Raw genomic sequence first — 20017 nt, 5'->3', positions numbered from 1 at the left:
TTTATTTAAATGTCTGCCCTCTTCCCGGAAAAGGACACATTATCACTTAGGTATATTCTAGCCAGGCATGCATAACTTGCATCTAATCACAAGGAAATATTATTTTATAGTGAAAAATATTTTCTAGACATCTGCCTCCCATAGGAGTTTGTAAGCTCAGAGTGTCTGGGACCACACCTGACTCAGTCACTCTGAAATCTCAAACAGGCCTGGAATGGTGGGTGGGGCCATCACGCCTCTGGTGATCAGAACAATGAATGGATGGATGAGTGGTGTGTACAGTGACCCAGATACAAAGCCCCGGCTGCTTGATTATAGTTCTTTGTATCTTTTATAAGATAGCTGATGGTTCAGACAGAAAAATGACTTAAGTTTCCATTGTCACTCACCCTCCATTTCTCTGTCTTTCCCCTCTAAATGATTTATAGTCTCGAACTTACAGTATTGTTTCTAACTTGGTTGTGAACGTTGAAGTTAACTTTCCATGGTTTTGTCTTCCCCGCAGCTCCTACAGAAGAATGGCCAGCTGTCCACGGTCAACGGCTTAGCCGAGCAAGGAGAACTCAGCCTCCAGGAGGGAGCCCCAAGTGGCCAGGAGGAGGAAGTCACTGTCGCAGATGGTAAGCCGCCTTGCCAGGCTCCGGGCAGGACCAGGGGTTGGAGGGCAAACAACATGGAGAACAGTGAAAACACTATGACTGGTTTGATACCAGCCCATGTGGCGGTGGAGGGTGGGGGGATGTGGCGAGGACCATACCTTAGGAGTCAGAATCAAGCACCTTGACAAGCTGTCTCTTGCAAAGGCCACAGGTTGAAGAAGAACCTTCCTCTGTTTTAGTTTCTTATCTCATTGTTCCATTTAATCACAAACGAAGGAATAGTTTAACAACTGCTGTTGAAGATCTATAGAACGATGCCTTGGCGGACAGTCAACTGACTCTCACATGGAACGTGAATAAGACAAATGAGGGGAGACGTCCTGGGAAGGAGCCTGGCCATTGCCTCAGTGAGATGAGATTCTTCTCACATGTGGAACCGGTTTCTCCTCGTGTTCGATGCCCCGTGGAGCTGCTTCAAGCAGGGAGCTGCTTTTGAAGTTGGTGGGAATCCTGATCTTTCTAAGGCACCACAGGCACAATAGAAAGTTAGAAATACATATAGTCTCCCAGAAGGAGGATCTGCATGACCTAGTGTGAGAGTTTCAAATAGTTCCTACCAAAGTAATTGGAGCGGCCCCAACTCAGATTCCAGAGTCCCACGCTCTGCCCTCCCCACGGTAACTTCAGAATCATATCAAAGCCACAGCCACTTTGGAGCCTTCCAATGGCCAAGCCACTGTGCTCCATGCTTCAGGGAAGAGGAAGGAAGCTAAGTGCGTCAGGGAAGAGGAAGGAAGCTAAGTCCATCAGGGAAGACAAGCCAGTCTATGGAGGGAAGATCAAAATAAGGTTAAGACAAGGCAACATGGTGGTTATCTAATGAATTTTGCCAGAGACAAGAGCTGCTCAGAGTTCTAGGGAAGCTCTTGTTTCAGATCAGAGGACAGGATAAGGTCTGGGGACTGAGGGGAGGTTGGGGTTAGATGTGTTGGGAAAAGGGCTGTCTACCAAAGTGAGGAGAATAAATAACAGCCAACATTTCACGAGCCTTTATTATGGGTCCTTGGATCTATGCCTTTTGTGCACCATGGCTTAAAACAGTCACCTATGAGACAGGTACTGTCATTCTCAATTCAAACCCAGATCAGCAGGTCCCCAGGCACCAGCTCTTACCCCCTGTGCTGTTACTGTGCAGGGAGCTTCCACAGGTTTGCCCATTGGCATAGCATCGTCTGAGCAAGGAGCAGAATGAAAACCCAGAAGGGAAATCGGCTGGGTCATAGGGCCCTTCTGAAAGTAGCGTGGAGTTTAGGAAGTATTTGGGCAATGTGGCGTCACTGAAATATGCCACCCAAGGGAGTGCTGCGGCTGGGCTTTTGACCTGCCTGATGCGTAGTGTTGATAAGAGAAGGGGAGATAGGGGCCTCAGCAGGTGCCCTTTTCACGCAATCGCAGGTAGCACGGAGATCCTGGCTAATCTGTGGCATGTCTCCTGCAGGTCTGCTGGCTAGCTTCCTTTAGTTTAGATGTGATTTCTTTCCCTTTTCAGCTTTTTGGGTGTGTACTGGTTTTCACTGAAAGTGATTCTGGCCTCACCCTACGATTATTCCATTGTCTCCCTGAGCGGACCACGGCCTTGGCCTTGGTGCCTAGGAACCCCCACTCCCACCCCTTGTGGCCCGGAGCTGCGGAGGCCAACCCCACAGATACTTCCAGAAGCTCTGCCTTTGGGATGAGCGTTTACTGTTTCAGGCAGAACTATTATTCCTTTGTCTTATTAGCGTCTCTAAGGTAGCTTGGTACTCTTGCTTTTGTTTTTTTCTTTTCCCATTTTGTCTTTCTGGCAATACAAACGCAGACAACATCTTCAGGTTAAATTATTAAGCAGCACTTTTTCATGCTCTTCTTGTGGCATCAGTGATAACCTGTGGTGAGATTTTATCCGTGTTCTACTTGGAAGCTTACTGTGATGTAAACCAAGGCATAATTTGATATGTAACACTTGTAGGATTTGTGGGACCTTGGTTTCTAGTCTTGTCCACTTCAGTAAGCACAGGCCTGAGCCATTTTGGTCCCTGGGAAGAGTGGCCCATAGTGGAATGTGGTCTTGCCACAGGTAAAAGCTAAGAACGAGGGGCATTCCTGCTAGAGGGTTTTTAATTTGAAGTGACAGACAACGTTTAGACAAAGCCAGAATTCAAAATATTTTCCCACCTTGACTTGCTCGTTCTCCTTCTGAAACCAGAAATACTGGTAACTTAGAGTCAGTCTTCTTCCTCTAATGAAAATGAAATCTTGTTTTCCTGTAACCTTTAAGTGATAGAAAAAGAGAACTGCCTACTAAATATTTTCTCAGCTGTGCAGTAGGGTTCAGATGCGCGTGTGTGGAGGAGTGTGTTTTGGAGGGAGCTTGGAGAGTGTCATCTTTTAGAGAGTACACAATCAGACATGAAAACAATATTTATTAAAATGAAAAAAAATTCACAACAAATTACTTTAGCCTTGGTTGGAGTTGGTCCCTTTCTTCCGAGTTCTTTTAGGTTATTGACCATTGATCACAACTGCTTGAATAGAAACGCAGCCTTTCCCCAACTAGAAAGGTCCATCATCCACGCCACACGTCACACTCACAGGGCGGCACAGGTGCCGTTCGTGTTATGGAAAATCCGCTTCTGCTGATTTTAATCTTTTTCTGCTGGAAAGATTTTTTAAAAATAAGACCCTTTACAACCCAAATTGTCATTTGTCCTATAGTCTGTGACTTACCTGGTTTTCCATGAGTTATTGCCTGAATGATTTTTTAAGGCATGGTATCTTGGTCAGGGTCTAACTTTACGGATTTCAAAATTTTTGCAAATTAGAACTTTTATATTTAAAAAAACTTTTCAATCTTAGTATTTGTTGGGCAGATTGTTTTCTTTCCAAACAGATGGAAACATGCAGTATCACAAAATCAAAAGACTGAAGATCTCTTTAGTTCGATAATAACTATTTGGTAAAGTGCCTACCAAACTCATTGAATGTGTGGGTAACCAAGTGACTCTCAGATCTTAATACACTTCAGTGTGTCATTTACATGGCAGTTATTTCTGGGGTTTTTTGGGTTTTTTTTTTTTTTTTTCTGCGATTTGTCTTTCTGCAGAGAAGCCACAACAGACATTGTAAAGCCTGTGAATGTTGTGTTTTCTTCATCCTTTACAGGTCACATTTGCTTGTATGAACAAACAAGAGTGGTCCTCTCCTTGGTTTTTTAATTTTTGTTCACGTGACATAGAATAAGTATTACTCTATTATTCTATGTCACTTTTATTATTGCATGCTCAGAGGGAGGGCATTTATACCAGCTGCAGTGGAGCTGCAGTTGGGTGCTCTGCCCTTGGCCTTGGCCACTCTGGGGCCAAAAGTATCATTAAAAATATTAGCCGGCTAACTGGATGAACAGGCTTTGTTATGCTGAGCAGAATGGGGAGGAGGCTGCTTAGGGTCATTGCTGTTACGTCTATCTGATTCCTCTGATCTGGGAGACAGGCCATCCTGGAAAACATCCCCTCACCCGCAAGACAAATAAACAAACAAAAACCTCTCAAATCTTGTCCCTTAAAGCAGAAGTCTTTTAGAGAGTGTGCTCCTTACATTTCTCAGGGTTCTACTTTCTACATCAGGTATTTTCCCCCAGATACAGTAACAAAGATGGAGGCTCCATTGCTCAGTTGTCTAGAAGCAGAATTTGCAGCCCTACCCCAAATGCTGCTCCAGGTTGCTGTTAAAAGATGACCCCCTCTCTCCCCCAAATACTCGTTTTTCTGAGAGGCTGCTTTCTCAGCTGGGAAGAAATGTTTTTATGAGTCAGTCCCTTTAGTAGTTCAATTTGTGACATACTTGGAACCTCGTTGGAATTCTCAGGAAGACACGCCTGTGGACCAAATTGCTATCCTCCATTCCTCCTTTATTTTTCTCTACATCAGTTGTCAACATCTGGCATTCGATATGCCTGTCTCTTCCCCCCACCTCTGCTAAAATAGAAGAACCAGGAGGGCGGAGGTTTCTTGGGGTGAGGGAGGGCAAGGGATCTCAATGTTTCCATGTTGAATCCCCAGAGGTAGAGCAGTGTCTGGCACTCAGTAAGTGCTCAGTAAATACTTGAACAAATGAAGCCAGGTTTAAGCTAGAGGTAACCGTCTTACATTTTCATTCATATGGGAAAGGAAGATCTATTTGTTTTTCCCTTTATGTGAATTCATTGCCTGCATAGTTAAACACCAGAGCTTTCTAGGTGTATCCAAGTCTCCCTTGCCATTGTTGCATCAGCGCTCACAAAGCCGGGTGCTTGTCAGCACACAGGGCTGGCTTCTCACAGGTCCTCACCATTGGTTATCCAGGTGTTGCCTGGAAACATGAAATCAGACCCTGACCTGCTCGTGATTAAATGAGGATGCCCGGTGATGCTATCAGATACGAGGGCTCAGTAGACAAAGAGCGGGGTCTCCACCTCCCCTAACACTTTGGTATTTCAGATACGATATTATTGCATGCCATTTGCTCAAGCTGTATCCTGTTTTGTAATGTTTTGAAAACTAGGGAGAACACTCACAAAATAGGCCTTGAACTTAGGCAAAAGTCCTAGAGTCTGCAGTTTCTGGGAACTGGTTTTAATTCAGTCCTCTGCCCCACAGCAATATTTTTAGCGTTCCTCTCTGAAATGACTTATGTCATTGACAAATTTCTGGTACAAATGCTCTACTGCTTTCATCTCTAAAGAACACAGATTTATTTTTCAGTAACTCACAGCCAGGCTGTATAGAGACTTTTTTCCCCTCTGCACTATATTTAAGCCTGTCAGTGCAGTGAACCTTTATCTTTGTTCCAACTTGAAAAATTGGCGAAGGTTGGAGGTGGGCAGTTGAAGGAAGAAGGAGTAAAACATTCTCCCTCTTTTTTTGAGAGGGAGAGGGGGAGGGTAGGCAATTAGGCTTATTTATTTAATTGTTTTTTTTTAACGGAGGTACTGGGGATTGAACCCAGGACCTCATGCATGCTAAGCATGCGCTCTACCACTTAAGCTATACCCTTCCCCCTCCCTCTTCTTATTAATCAGTTCATTGCAGGAGACTAAAACACGGGTGAGGCTACCTTTCTATTTTTTCTGTATGACCTTGAATTGAATACATCCCTTTATCTCACTGAGCCTCAGTTTTCATCTGTAAAATGAACATCCTCACCCACCTCTGAAGTTCTGTGAGTACCATCAGTATCACTGGTAATACAGTCATTAACAAAGCAAACGACGGATTAGCTGTTAGAGATACCTGTGACTGTGGGCAGGCGGGACTCTCCTTGGTAATTTCCTTAGGTCTTTTATAAAAACATTATTTTTCTTTTTTAGTCTGATCTTAAAAGCTGTCTTCTAGACTTGAAGTTTTACTTTAAGGACCGGAAAGTTCAAGAGGGGAAAATTTATTCAAGAATGTCTCCATATGTAATTATTTAGGTACGGAAGAAAGACAAGGCGCTTCATAAATGCGGCCACAAGGTACCACATTTCTCCCCCCAACTATGGGAGGAGTTCGGAATTATGTACTAGGGATTGGCTCTGGCCCAGGATGAGTGAAAGATGTTGATAAATGCCCCAAAGACTGTCAGGCAGTCTTAAATTACTGCAGTGATGTACCTATCAGTCTGTGGCTTTGAGGCTACTCCAGCGCACCGTGAATGGGGCGGAGATGCTCTGACCCACTTGAGGCGGCGTTTAGTGAGATGGGCTATAGGCCCATCCAAGTGACATACCAAGATTCAAACCCTTTCCCTTGGAGAGACTGAGGTTGTTAATGATTTTCTAATGGTGATTAAGCCACTAACAAAACATTAAATTTAGCCACTTTATTTAATGAAAATACTTTAGGCATTTTCTCAAAGACTGACTCATCCTTCAAACAGCTCCAGTTTTACCCAATATCACAGTCCCCAACTGGTTCTGGCAGGGATATATCCTAGGGCAGTGTCCCTATGTTGTAGGAAAGGATGCTTTGATAACTGATATATTCTCTGATCTATATTTGCATATTTCTCTGGAAGATACGTTCTCTGAGCTTAAATTCTACCACTTTATAGCCTATTGAGTCTTATTAAGCATCATCCTTTGAATTTTTACAAACTGCTTTGTCATTGAAGTGTCAGGACGACCGACCCTTAGGGTTAACAGTGAGTGCGTTCGTTATTCTGGTGGAAATTGACACACACTACATCGAGTTCACTGGATGAACTGGTTGCTCTAACGTGTCTTAACACGGATGTGCAGGGTTGAGCCTGACACGGAGCACAGGGCAGTTATCCTGCTGCATTGCTGGGGCTGCCATGGTCAAACATCACCAACAGGGTGGCTTAAATAATGGAAGTTTGTTTCCTCCCAGTTCTGGAGGCTGTGAAGTCCAAGGTCAGCGTGTCCTTGGGTTTAGTTTCTCCGAGGCCTCTCCAGACGCTGCCTTTCTCTGCGTCCTCACATGGTCCTTCCTCTGCACCTGCCCGTCCACGGTCCTATCTCCTTCTATAAAGACATCAGTCAGATTGGATTCAGGTCCACCCTTACTGTCTCATTTTTAACTTAATCACCCCTTTAAAAGCTTTCTTTCCAAATAGAGCTACGTTCTCTGGGGGTTAGGGCTTCAACCAGGAGTTTGGAGAGGATGCAGTTCAGCCCATCACACCCGCCTTCATGACTGACCAGCTGGAAAGCCAGGTTTGGGGCCCAGAAGCCTCAGGGGGGAAGGACGTCTGAGGCTGTGTAAGCCGGTCTCCTGCCCCCACACATGAGGCTTTTCTGCTTAAACGCTGGAAGATGTGGGGAGTTTCTCCATGAAAGGAGGCCAGTTATTCCAGTGCAGCAAAAACATGCCTCCTCCAGCTGCTCTCTGCCCCTCGTGCTGCCCTTCTGGAACTACACAGAACAAACTCACCTGCTTTTGCCACATTGCAGCCCCATAAGTATTTGAAAACATTTATCGTGTCTTTCCTTTTTTAATCCTTTCTTCTCTAGGCCAGAGAAATATGTCCAGAGAAAACAAGCTGTCTCACAACAGAAGAAGAATGCCAGGGCTGATGTATATGTATTTCAGATATGAATGTGCTTGAGGGAAGCTGGCTGAGCATAACTGGGTTTTAATTTCGGTATTCCCCCTTGTAAAGACTAGTTGATTTCTCAGACTCTTGAAAACATGAGAACAACTTAGTTTGCTTTAAACCACGTATTCTGTACCAAAAGGATTGATTGGAGGAGAGGAGTAAATTGCTACAGAAGCGCATAGGGGGTTCCCTGATCCAGGCTGTTGCTAAGAGAGCCACGGCCACACAGAAGGAGGAGGATGTCAGTAGAAGGAAGTATCAATACAGGTTGGTAAGCATTTCTAACGCTGGAATCACCCCTTTGCTACTTCATTCAGCAGGATCCTAAGCAGACAGCCTTACAGATAACAGTGGCTCGAGATCAGAATAAGGGAAATCCCACTTTTCACATCATTGCTACTTGTAATTAAAGGAGATGATTTGTGGCCTCCAGTGGGAAGGTCTCATAGCAGAGCCAGGGTCTGCCTCTAAGCTGCCCCCTGGAGAGCCCCTGAGATCCACCTGGAGCTTTGTGGCCCCACGGTGTGAGCTCAATGTTGTCAGATCCTAGCCCCGAACATTCCCCAACTTGTGTTCATTTCTGCTCAGTTTTCTAGCACGTTAGGATTCTGTCAGTGCCATCTTGATAAATGTATTACTTTGGCCTCTGACGCTGTTCTGATTCGTAGTCCCCTGGACAGCTCATCAGCTCAGAGTCCTTTTAATCCTCAGTCTTTTGAAGATCTTACATTGATGGACTTTGGTGTGAATGCATTTATTCAACATGCTGGGTTCTTACGACCTCTTTCAATCTAGAAACTTGTCAGCTTCATGTCTAAGAAGTTATTTCTTCCATTCCCCTCTTTTCCTTTGTTCTCTATTTTGGGATTACTGTTATTCAGATTTTAGAACATCTAGAATGGTCCTAACTAAAACTTTTTTTCACGTAGTTTGTATCTCTTTATTGTGAGAAATTGTCCTCAAGACTAGATTTCATCTTGATACTGTATTTTTAATTCCTTGTAAGAACTGATGTTTTTGGTTCTAAATGCCCCTTTTTGAAGTATCCTATTTTTCCCTGGCTGCAGTGTTCATCTCTCTGAGGATTTCTTTGAAAGTTTATTTCTCTGCATAGCCTCTGTCTCTTCCATAGCCTCTGTTGCCTTTTTGTTTGTTTTGGTTTTACTGTCTTTCTTGCTAGATGTTTTCATTACATGTCTGATTTGGGGGCTGGTTTGTCATATTTAAAAACTGATTAGAAGCTGTGTGTCCTGAGGCCATTGGTGGCTGTCCCTGGAGGGTGATCTGGTTGATCTTAACATCTCTTTTCTTGGGCAGGTCAGATTCCCCCAAGAAGACTTTCTTCCTGGAGTGTATATGCCCGATGGCTGGCATTCTTGAGCCTAGTGAGGGAGGGTGTCTGGGAGTAGGGACCATAATCACAACCTGCTTCTCATGACAGTATCCGTGTGGCTGCCCCCTACCCCCGCCCCACCCGTGCACACCTGGAGACTCAGTTTAATCTTGTGTAGAGTATAACTCCTGTCATCTGCTGGGACAGGTGAGTGAAGGGCGCCTGGCTACAGACAGGGGACCTAAGGGGCCCTTTTTTTACTTAATAACATTTTTAAAATTATGGTAAAATACACATAAAATTTACCATCTTATCCATTTTTAAGTGCAGTCGCATTAAATAGTCATATTTTGCAACCATCACCACCATCTATCTCCAGAACCCTTTTCATCTTGCAAAACCCATTAAATAACAGTGCCTCCCGTCCCTGCCCTGCCCAGTCCCTGGCAACCACCCTTCTGCTTTCTGTCTCTGAATTTGACTCCTCTAGGTGTGTACCTCCTGTAAGTGGAACCATACACATGTCAGGATTTCTTTCCTTTTTAAGGTTGGGTAATGTTCCATTGTATGTATATAACACATTGTGTTCGTCCATTCATCCTTATCTGGGGTCTTTCCACCAGTCTCCTTACTTTGGACCCACCAAGGTTTGGAGGGATTTCTGTAACATAAATTGAGTTACTTTCCCCACAGCTGGCCCAGGATACAGCTTTCATGAGGAAGTCGTGTCAGTTGCCACTGCAAATTTCTTATCTTTTCTCTTTCTCTAACCTTGGAGTTTATGCATTAAATTTTGATGAGCAGGACCATGTTTCCTTGGAGGGCTTAGAAGTTAAGTCAGCTGTTATCCAGAATTTACTCTTTATCTAGGCAGTGAATTCTACCTTGACTTAAAAAAAAAAAAAGAAGAAAATGATACACTTTTAATTATCCCACTCTAGATGTGTAGAAAAAGTTGTCTTTACAAGTAAATTTGAATTCATGTGACTACAGGTTAAATAAATTTATTACTCCTACAAGTGTAAATGCTTGCTTTGCAATTATTATTTGGGTGGGGGGAATTAGGTTTATTTAATTATTTTTTTAATGGAGGTACTGGGGATTGAACCTGGGACTTCATGCATGCTAAGCATGAGCTCTACCACTGAGCTATACCTTCCCCCTGCAATTATTTTTGAAGCCAGTCTAAGTATAACAGTTGATCTTTTAAGTTAAAAAAAATTTTTTAAGCCCTTTATCACTGTGTATAATTACAGCAAAAGTTGGTGGGAAAAATATTAGATTCGAATACATTGAATTCAGAGACAATGAAAAAGACAGCTGTACCAATTAAATCTATCGATGGAAATGTAATTTTTTGCCACTTAGAGACCACTAGGAACTTAGGTGTAGTCAAACCAAGTTAGGTTTATTTACCCTGCTGCGCCAAGGGCGGATTCTAGCCTGGATGGCTCAGTTCCAGGGAGGTGGGAAGGCTTCACTGTAGAATTTGGGCTTATGCTGGATGATTCTGAGAAAGCAAAGGAGTCATCTCTAGATTGGACAGTGAGGAAGTGAGGGCAGTTCTGTGACTGGGTATCTCGGTCATTTCTGCCCAGAAGGCAAGGAGATGAAAGCAGGGATAGAGGTGTGTCATCGGGAGAGAAGCAGGAATTGTCACTGCGAGAAGGGCTGGCAGATTGAGGGGTGGGGGGAGTGTTCAGTTATTTTCGTGGTTTTAGAATTTGTGCTCTGGCCGTCTGTGGCTGTTGGGCAGTTGGAATGTGGCTAATCCTATTTGAGATGTGTTCTACATGTAAAATACATACAGGGATTTGAAGACTCAGTACAAAAAAAAAAGAATGTAAAATATCTCAATAATTTTCTTATGGATTACATGTTGACATAACCATGGATATATTGGTTTCAGTAAAATATATTAAAATTATCCCTGTTTCCTTTTAGTCTGTTCAGTGTGACTGTTAGAAAATTTGCAGTCTTGCATGTGGCTTGCTGGGGGGCTCACGTTATAGTCCAGGTGGACAGTCGTGGAATGTCAACGGGTGTTGGGGAGATAATCACCGTTATTTCTTCCCAGTCTGAACTTTCGGCTGGCCCGCCCCTCCCTCCCTCTCCTTTTGGTGAAGACTTCAGGCAAATCAAAGATTGTCACTCTCTTCTGAAAAGTCGAGGAGACCCTCGGGTTCATTACTTTTAGTGTGAGATGATGCCTCTCTTATTAGGATGCGTGTCTGAGAAATTGATGATAAAGGGGTAATCTTGCTTTTTACAGAAGTATTTTTCAAAGGTTTTTTCAAATGAGGCTTACTTGTATTTAAAGCAGTATTTCTCAACCTTCTTTTCATTACCTCTGCTCCCCACCTGAGTCTTTTTAGGCATTTTTCCCCTAACGGTACCCCCCACAAAATTTTAACAGCATACACTGTATACCAAATAAGTAATATCTGTCTGTATATATAGTTATATAGAGATATAGATATATCTGTGCTTAGTGTATAAAAGAGCAAGAAAACACGAGCCAATTTTCACCCCATTGGGGAATGCATGGTTTAAAGTAAGCATAGTAGCTAACATTAATTATGCTTCTAGAATACACTCATAATGCTTGGGTTAACCTTTATTTGCACCTCAGAGTAACACTAGCCAGGGCAGTGTATTTGTTCTCTCATTAAAGCCCAGAGATTTAAAAGAATACTTTGCCTCTGGCCATGTTGCTGTCAGAGGAGCCAGAAGCACAGGCTAGCTTCTCAAGACTTTGGAATCTGCTTTTAACTAAACCAAAGATGGATGTTCAGGGTCTTAAGAACAGAGGATTTGAACACAAGGCACTCAGGAAAGAATTGGATTCTTATGCCAATACCTGACCAAATTTGGTAATGAAACCACCTTTTTCTTATTTCCTAATTTTTAAAAGCTCATACTTTGACTTGAATCTGCTTTCATCTGGCTAATTTATATAGTCCGTGATTGGGAATTTAAGATCATGATTTAGACTGCTTTGCATTTCTGATAGAAAATCGGAGGTATTGCTCTAAGGTTCAAGGTCCCAAAGTACTGGACCACCCTGTGCAGCCCGGCGCTGGATGTGGAACGTGTCTGCATTCTCACCATGAAAGTAACAGAAGTTGCTTCAGAAGATTTGTAAGCTGTGGGAAAATGTCAAGACAGAAATTGCCTGTAATTCCACTATGGTTGGCTTTTGTTAGTTTTCCTTCTTTTTTTCCTTCAACCTCATTTATGTGCAGATATATATACATTTTAGAAAGCAAAAGTGGAATTATAATGAATATATAATATATACCCTGAACAAAGAGGTGTGTGACTTTATGTATCAATGTAGGCATTATCCTTGTCATGAACTGCTTCAAACATGTTATTTGGCCAAACATTCCACCGAAGAGTTAGATATACTGTTTTCCTACTGTGGGGACACTTAGGTTCTTTAAATATTATATGTCCCAGGCAGTTAACATTTTCATACATAAATCTATACTTTCATTTGCCATATCTCATAAAAGAATTACCAAATCAAAGAGTATAAAAACATGTCATCTCAATAAGGGGAGAAATAATGCTTATTCTATGTCACTTTTATTATTTGGATAGAGGTTTTAAATATTTAATTTCCTCTTGCCTATTTTGGGGGGGGTAAATTGTCTTAAGTGACTTGTAAAATCTTCGTAGCTTTTCTGTTGTATTACAATAGTCCCTTTGAGGCACTCGTCTTCAGATTATTTGTCTAGAGGATTTTGAATCAAAATAGCCGTGTCTACACAAACATGTCCAATTCAACTGGACCATAAAATTCAATTAGCTGGTATTTGTCTGTGTTGATAGCAGAGGGGCGGAGACTTGAGTCCAGGAGAACCTGCCAGGTGTCACTGAGTTCAGTGTACACTTTCATCTTCATCATGGGAATTAGTCGGCAGCAGCTTCTGACTCAACCCTCGATTGTCTTTGAAGCATTTTAAGGGCACAGCACTGTGTAGATGCTCCCTTAGATCCCACCTGCCCTTTCCAGCCAGAGGACAAGTGACTTCACTGGGTTTGTGTTTCTTTTCCTCTGGGTGTAACGCCAAGCTGAAAAGAAAACAGAAAGAAGGGTGATGAGGGGCTGGATTTGGGGTGGGTCCAACTCCCCCGTTCCTGATGCTCAGGTTGGGGTTAAATGCTCTCACCTCCTTGGAAGAAGGTAATGAATCCAGTATCAGTGCTGATCTGGTGTGTTGGACCCTGTCTTAATTGCAGCTCCTTGTCCACCAGTCCGGCCTCCCCAGACGGCGAGGCTTCCTCCGTCCTCATCCCTGAGTCACAGCTCTGTGACGCAAGTCAGATTATTCCCACTCTTTCCGCCTTTTAATCCTCTTCACTTTGGGCTTCTGATGCCATCTTCTCCTTGATTGCCTCTAATCTCTGTCCATTCTCAAAGCCCTTTTCCAGATTCCTCTTCCTCAGAGTTCCAGACCTTTTACTTCACCTGCCTCATTCCATTCGGATGACCTCAGAGATTTACGTGGCTGCAGCTGCCTTCCCTGGGTGATGTAACTTTTGACTCCTTCCTCACCTTTGTCACCATGGTTTCCACCTATTTTTCTTCTAGAGTACCTTCTTTCTTGTGATTACCGCCCCGGTTACCTTTTCTAAATCACAGTTCAAATTAAAGTATACATTTCAGTGGTTTTTAGTGTATTTACAGAATTGTACAACCATCACCAGAACTTTAGAACATTTTCATTCCCGCATAAGGAATCCTCGTACCTTTTAGCAGGCTCTCTCTTCAGCTCTCCAGTTCTGCATAACCGTTAGTCTGCTTTGTGTCTCTATAGATTTGCCTATTTCAGACATTTCATATAAATGGAATTTAAATAATACATAATAAATAATATTTAAATAATATGTCAATATGTGCTATTTTGTGACTAGCATCTTTCACTTAGCAAAATTTTTTCAGTGTTCCTCCACGTTATAACATATATAAATACTTCATTCCTTTTTGTTACTGAGTAATATTCCATTGGATAGCTGGAATTTTATTTTTCCATCCATCAGTTGATGGACATTTGGGTTGCTTCTACTTTTTGGCTACTATAAATAATGCTGCTCTCAATATTTTTATATAAGCTTTTGTGCAAGCATAGGTTTTCCTTTTTCTTGGGTATATATCTTGGAGTAGAATTGCTGGGTCAGGTGGTAAATCTATGTTTAACATTTTGAGGAATTGACAGTTTGCACATTTCCAAATTTCCAAAGCAGCTGCACCTTTGACATTCCCGCTACCAATATATGAGGGTCCGGGTCCTCCTTTGTTGTATTATCTGTCTGTTTGAACACAGGCATCCTAGCGAGTGTGAATTGGGGTCTCCTTGTGGTTTTGACTTGCATTTTCCTAATGGCCAGTGATGCTGAGCGTCCTTCCACGTGCTCACTGGCCATCTGTGTTGTCTACCTCAGAGGAATGTCTACGCAGATCCTTCACCCATTTTTTGGTTGGGTCATTTGTTACAAAGCTCTTAAGATGTCATTCAAAACCCTTCCTAATTTCCTGGCCTCGAATGCTACTTCTTGCCTCATTTCCAGTTATCACCTCTGTCCCCTGGTCTCCCCAAGTAGACTGAGCTGGTAGCTATAGGGAAGCCACTTGTAGTCCCCAGATGTCGCGTTCTTCATGCCTCTCCCCCTGCTGCTCCTTCTGCGGGACCGCCTCCCTCTGTGCCTCGGGTAGGACTGTCCCCCTCACATCTTCCATTTTTTCAGAGCCTGGCTCAGACTTTACCTGGGGTGGGTTAACCTGGGGCATGCCCAATTCTACCTCTGGATGTGTCTCCCACCCCAGGCTGAGCTTCCCCAGGTCAAGGACAACATCCAGTTTGCTTAGTGTAATTAATGTGGAGCAAGAACTTGGTAAATATTTGTTGAATGAACGGTGATATTTAGGGGAAACTTTTTCTGTCATCCACCTATTTATGATATTGGTAAACATCTTCCCGTGGTTTCTGCTTTGGGTAGCGATGTCTTCCTTTAAATATCTGAATTTAACAAAGACAAACAAGTAGAGAATGGCAGTGATAACAAAAGATAGTTGCCTGCATTGTACCCTGACCTGAGGTCTGATCTTTACTCCTGCTTTTATCCTGATTGATGGCTTGTTCTTTGTAAATCCAAGACACACAGAGGCTTATCAGGCAGCTGTGCCACACACCCTGTCCTTGATCACTCTTAGAGGTGGAGATCAAAGGACAGCTATCTGCTAAGAGAGGCACCAACTAGCCACATGAGCTATTGCTCTGCCTCTCGGTTTTAACTTCCTCTTTCAGAAACCGAATCAGCTGTGTGAGTGTCTGCACTAATGTCCTAGAAAGAAACAAGAAGTCTACGCACCAAAACTGAGTAGCAGGACATTTATCTTTTAAGTGTTGTTTTAAATGCGCTTTACATTTGTATCTAGTGATGTTTCTTCCTCCTCAGCCCAGGTGAATGGCTGGTGCCTGTCCTATTGTTAGAATCTGGATTTATAGAAAGGAAAGGAGCTGGTGGCACAGCCAAACAAGGTCAGGATTCAAGAGCTGCCACCCATAAGTTGAATATGTGTATTTCAGATGGTAGTCATCAGCTGTCCCCAACAGCTGGTGCTGAGAAATGATGCAGATCCCAGGGGTGTCACCCAGGCTCCCAGGACAACTCTGGGGCGGGGGCTTGGGCTCCACACAGGGACAGTGTCTGGGCTAATACATAGCCCAATTTGGGAAGGCTGTAAACCACTCATTTAATGTCGAACACAGTGCAGCCTCCAGAGTGGGCTTTATCCCGAATCTGCACAGCTAGGACTTTGCAGGGCTGGGGCGGGGGGCAGAGGTCCGGGGCAGAAGAATGCAGAGCTGCCCTGACCCCTTGGCTGTGCGGACTCCAGAGGAACCGTTAGCACCAGCAACATTTCACACACGCCAGACTCTCATTATAATTGAAGCAATTTGTGAACCGAAGTTAAGACTGCTATAGAGAAGATAAAGGGGTAGAAAACTGCTAAGTGGCTCAGGGAATCACCTCCCAGGCATCAGGACAAGGTGCATCACTCCCTGTTCCCATGCAGACGTATAGCCAGGCTGGGCGTTTACCGGAAAATAAGAGGGAAATTTGGAGTATGGAGAAGCCGAAGCTGATTTTTGTACAGGGTCTGATTGCTGGCAACGATGCCGCCTTAACCTTGCTCAGTGTAAGCCTAATAAGGTGCTTAGCGCCCCCTGGTGGCCAGAGGGAGCACCTGTGTACCATGCCAGCTGGCACGCCTGTGCTCATTTGCCTTTCTTCCCTTCCCTTCCCTCCCCTCCCCTCCCCACCCCTCTTCTCTCCTTTCCTCTCCTCTCCTTTTCCTCTCCTCTTCTCTTCTTTCTTTTTTTAACACCTTTATTGTGGTATGGTTCCTGTACAGTAAACTATACATATTTCAGATGTACAATTTGATGAATTTTGATAGACATACACACCAATAAAACCAGTACCACAATCAAGATAGCTAACATTTCCATCACTCCCCAAGAGGTGCAAATTTCAAATTCTCAATTTATCCCTTCCCACCTTTACACGCTGGTAACCATAAGTTTGTTTTTTATATCTGTGAGTCTGTTTTGCAGATAAGTTCTTTTGTGGCATTTTTGGGTTTTTTTAGAGTCCACATATAAGTGATATCACATGGCATTTTTCTTTCTCTTTCTGGCTTAACTTCACTTAGGATGATGATCTCCAGGTCCATCCATGTTGCTGCAAATGGCATTATTTTATTCTTTTTTTATGGCTAAGTAGTATTCCATCGTATAAATATACCACAACTTCTTTATCCAGTCATCTGTTCATTTGCCTTTTCTTGATAATTCTGTTCCCCCCACCCTTCCCTCTCTTTCCTGGGCCCTCTGGTCCACACGAAGTCTCCCACCTTCCTCCCAGCCCCCAAAAAGTGATGAACAAGATCTCCATGGTCTGAAGAAAAGAGCAGTAGTAAAACCTTTTTTGTTTACTTAGGGGGAAAGCCTGGGCTAATGGGGTCAGACAGGCAAGGCATGAAGTGATAAAAAGGAAAGGATGAAACAGGAGAAACAAACCTGGGGGTCCTAAATGGACCCACTGCAACAGGAAATTGACACGAGAAATTGTGTGTCAAAATTGTAAAAACGCCCCCTACTTATAGAACAAATCTGAAGTTTCAGTGAGAAAGATTTTAAGAATTTGGGGCTGCCAAAAAATTCTGAATTTTAAATATCAGTCTGACAGATTTTCTTGCTGTGTGCTTGTTTATTAGAGATACAATAGTGTCTCTATTTTGGAATACATTTTAGCTTGACCTAAAAGTTTAGCTAAATGACTTACATTAAAAAAAAATAAGAAGAATGCTCAAGTATTAGGGTTTTTTGAAAGTTGTCTCAATCAACTGTTGAAGACACAAAGTTTGCATTGTAACAGACCTTCTCAAAGAGTTCAGGGAACAGGACGCATGAGATTTGCCAACCAACCCCCAAGTGCCGTGTGTGTGTGTGTGTGTGTGTGTGTGTGTGTGTGTGTGTTTGTAGCAGATGGTAAAAATATAAACTGCTACAGGTGCTAAAAAGGGAACAGTGTTTTTGCACTTCATCAGCCTTAAACAAATGTAAGGATGCAGAACACAGTATTTTTTTTTTAAAGGCAGTAGAATTCAATCTCTATGCGGTTATTTCCTTTAAGTAATATTAAAAGCTGAGATACAGAAGTAAGTCAGTGCCAGGAATGAAGTAACGGTTTAGATAAAATGGTGCTGACTCGGGTCTTATTCATCCCAACAACTTTTAAACCCTCCCTGGGTCTCTCGCAGAGCCTTGCTGACCACTAACAGAAACCAGCTACAGGCAGGGCTCCTCTCCTTTAAAACGAAACACATGACTCGTGAGCGCGGTGCCAAGTCCGGGAGAGCAGGGAGGGCGGGCCGCCCCCGGGCCCCTGGGCCCCCGGCCCTGGCCCCCCCGGCCCCCGGCCCCCGGCCCCCGCCGGCCCGGAAGGGTGGGTGGTGGGTGGGTCCTCCTATAATTAGCCGGGGGAGTGCATCCCCAGTCCACTTCTTGCTGCCGCTCCGAAGGCACCTCTAGTTCTGCCTGATCTCCGAGGGTGGCTGGGCCCTTGGTTCTCTCTGATCACAGCGAGACTGCAGGGGGTGGGCAAGACCCCCAGCGGCTTCCCCCACCGCCAAAGCAGGGCGAGGACCCGCTGCTCTGCCCCTGGGAGGTGCGCTGTCCGATATGCTGGGGATCATGACAGTCACAGGTAAGGCCGCGGCCGGCTCTGTTGTCATCTCCCTCCGAGGCAGGTGGAGCAACCCGCACGGGGCTGGGGGAGCTGGAGGGCAGCGGCTGAACATCCTGATTGGCATTTATTTCTCTCAACATGCTGACCTTTTGATCAGAAGAACATTCTCTCTTTAGCTCAGCAGAAAGCAAAGCCAACGTTTTCATTTCACCTGTGCAGGAATCTTCCTTGAAGGGGCCCTAAGGGAGACCTGGAATGCATCTTGTGAGCGGTTGTACCCCTTCCCCTTGTGGATGGGAACAGCCCCAACCCAATAGATACAGTTAGATTGGGGTGAACTTGCAAACAGGTTGTGAGCAAGCCTCATCGCTGGCTGCAGTCATAAAAAACTAAATCCCTGTTGTTGAGAAATTGCAGTATTTGGCATTTTGATGTGCTTGTTAGGAACTTTCAGTGAAGATACACTTAGTGATTTAGGGGTCAAAAATGTTAGCTCTGATTTTAGTGGTGGTTTTAATAAAGCCATAGTTACTATAAAATTGGTGACTAACAGGCAACAGCATTTAGGCAGTGAGTAGTAAAATGCATGTTTCTTAAGCTTGCTTTTGAGAGACCTGGCCGTGAGCGTGAATGATAATATTTAAAGCCTACCTCTAGCAAATAAGTTACAGATATCAAACAGTGTGGGATGTACTCAGAGTTCCTCTAACTTGTTATCTGATCTTTTCATACAATTGTACTGTAGCCTGAATCCGTAAAACCCTGTCTGTTTTCTCCTTTCTGCTTTTTCCCCATATCAAAAATTAAACTGCATTTGCTAATTTAGATTTATAAGACCAGCTCCTCTTGAAATATTTGAGATCATTGCTCACCGAATACATGGTTTCTTAAAAGCACAGTACAGAATTTCTAGGCCTTCAAATTCTTCTCAGTGTAATTGCCTCTGCAAAGCCTTGTCCTCCTCTGGAATTTTAGATGAATGTGAAACTTCAGCAAAACTAAAAATATCTCTCACTTCCTATAGATTAGCTTGTTTACTATGCGATTTCCTTAAAATCCCTTCCCTGGGTTAACTCGACTAGCCTCTCTACCCTCTACCTAGTGAGAAAATTTGCATGATACCTAGAAGCTATCATTAGACTACACAAGATTAAAAACATTAAAAACATAAAATTCTTCATTTTTTTTCCAGATCACTAATTTTTCTAGAAATGAAATATTATAAACACCCTGAGAGAGGCTATCTGGGAGTGTGATTTGGCACAGCTGGGGGTGGGGCTTCTGTGAGTGTAACTTTTTTTTCTGGGTGCTTTTTGTGTACAGTACAATCTTTATAATATTCACTATTTGATGAGTTTATCACATGCTGAGTTTCTTATGGGAAAAGAAAGTGGTCCTTCTTAGCAGAAATTAAGTTAACAAACTTGGTATTCTTGAGGGGGCTTTAAAAGATTGGTTCAGATAATGGCAGTGGAAAGATAAATGAACAGAAACAGGTGGAAGGGCTGCCTCATTTTTAAGGAAACTTTTTTAGATCGACCGCTTTCTGAGTTTTACTTTTATTACAATGTTGATATAAAGATGTGGCAAAATTTGCTACTTTCTCCTGGTAATAAGAAAGTGCTCAGAAAAATCTTACACTCCAAAAACTTATTAGCAAATAAACATTTCATAATGGAAGAAGTGAACATTAAAAAGGAGTTTC

At 43.3% G+C, this 20017-nt stretch overlaps 1 protein-coding gene across 2 annotated transcripts in view; it reads left to right on the top strand.

Moving 5' to 3' along the window:
* Nucleotides 1-20017, top strand: part of AKAP12 (A-kinase anchoring protein 12) — a 92119-nt gene that overhangs the window by 48878 nt on the left and 23224 nt on the right. Inside the window, exon 2 of one of the 2 annotated variants that reach the window (XM_031456549.2) lies at nucleotides 506-620. In XM_031456549.2, the coding sequence (XP_031312409.2) occupies nucleotides 506-620 (115 nt within the window). Of the gene's footprint in view, nucleotides 1-505; nucleotides 621-18109; nucleotides 18331-20017 lie in introns of those variants that run through there. The other variant, XM_031456550.2, reaches the window with a different exon arrangement.

The sequence above is a fragment of the Camelus dromedarius genome, chromosome 6, assembly GCF_036321535.1.
Source record: "Camelus dromedarius isolate mCamDro1 chromosome 6, mCamDro1.pat, whole genome shotgun sequence".
Taxonomy (NCBI): domain Eukaryota; kingdom Metazoa; phylum Chordata; class Mammalia; order Artiodactyla; family Camelidae; genus Camelus; species Camelus dromedarius.
Note: the sequence above shows the minus strand (reverse complement) of the source record. Positions and strands in the feature narration are given on the sequence as shown.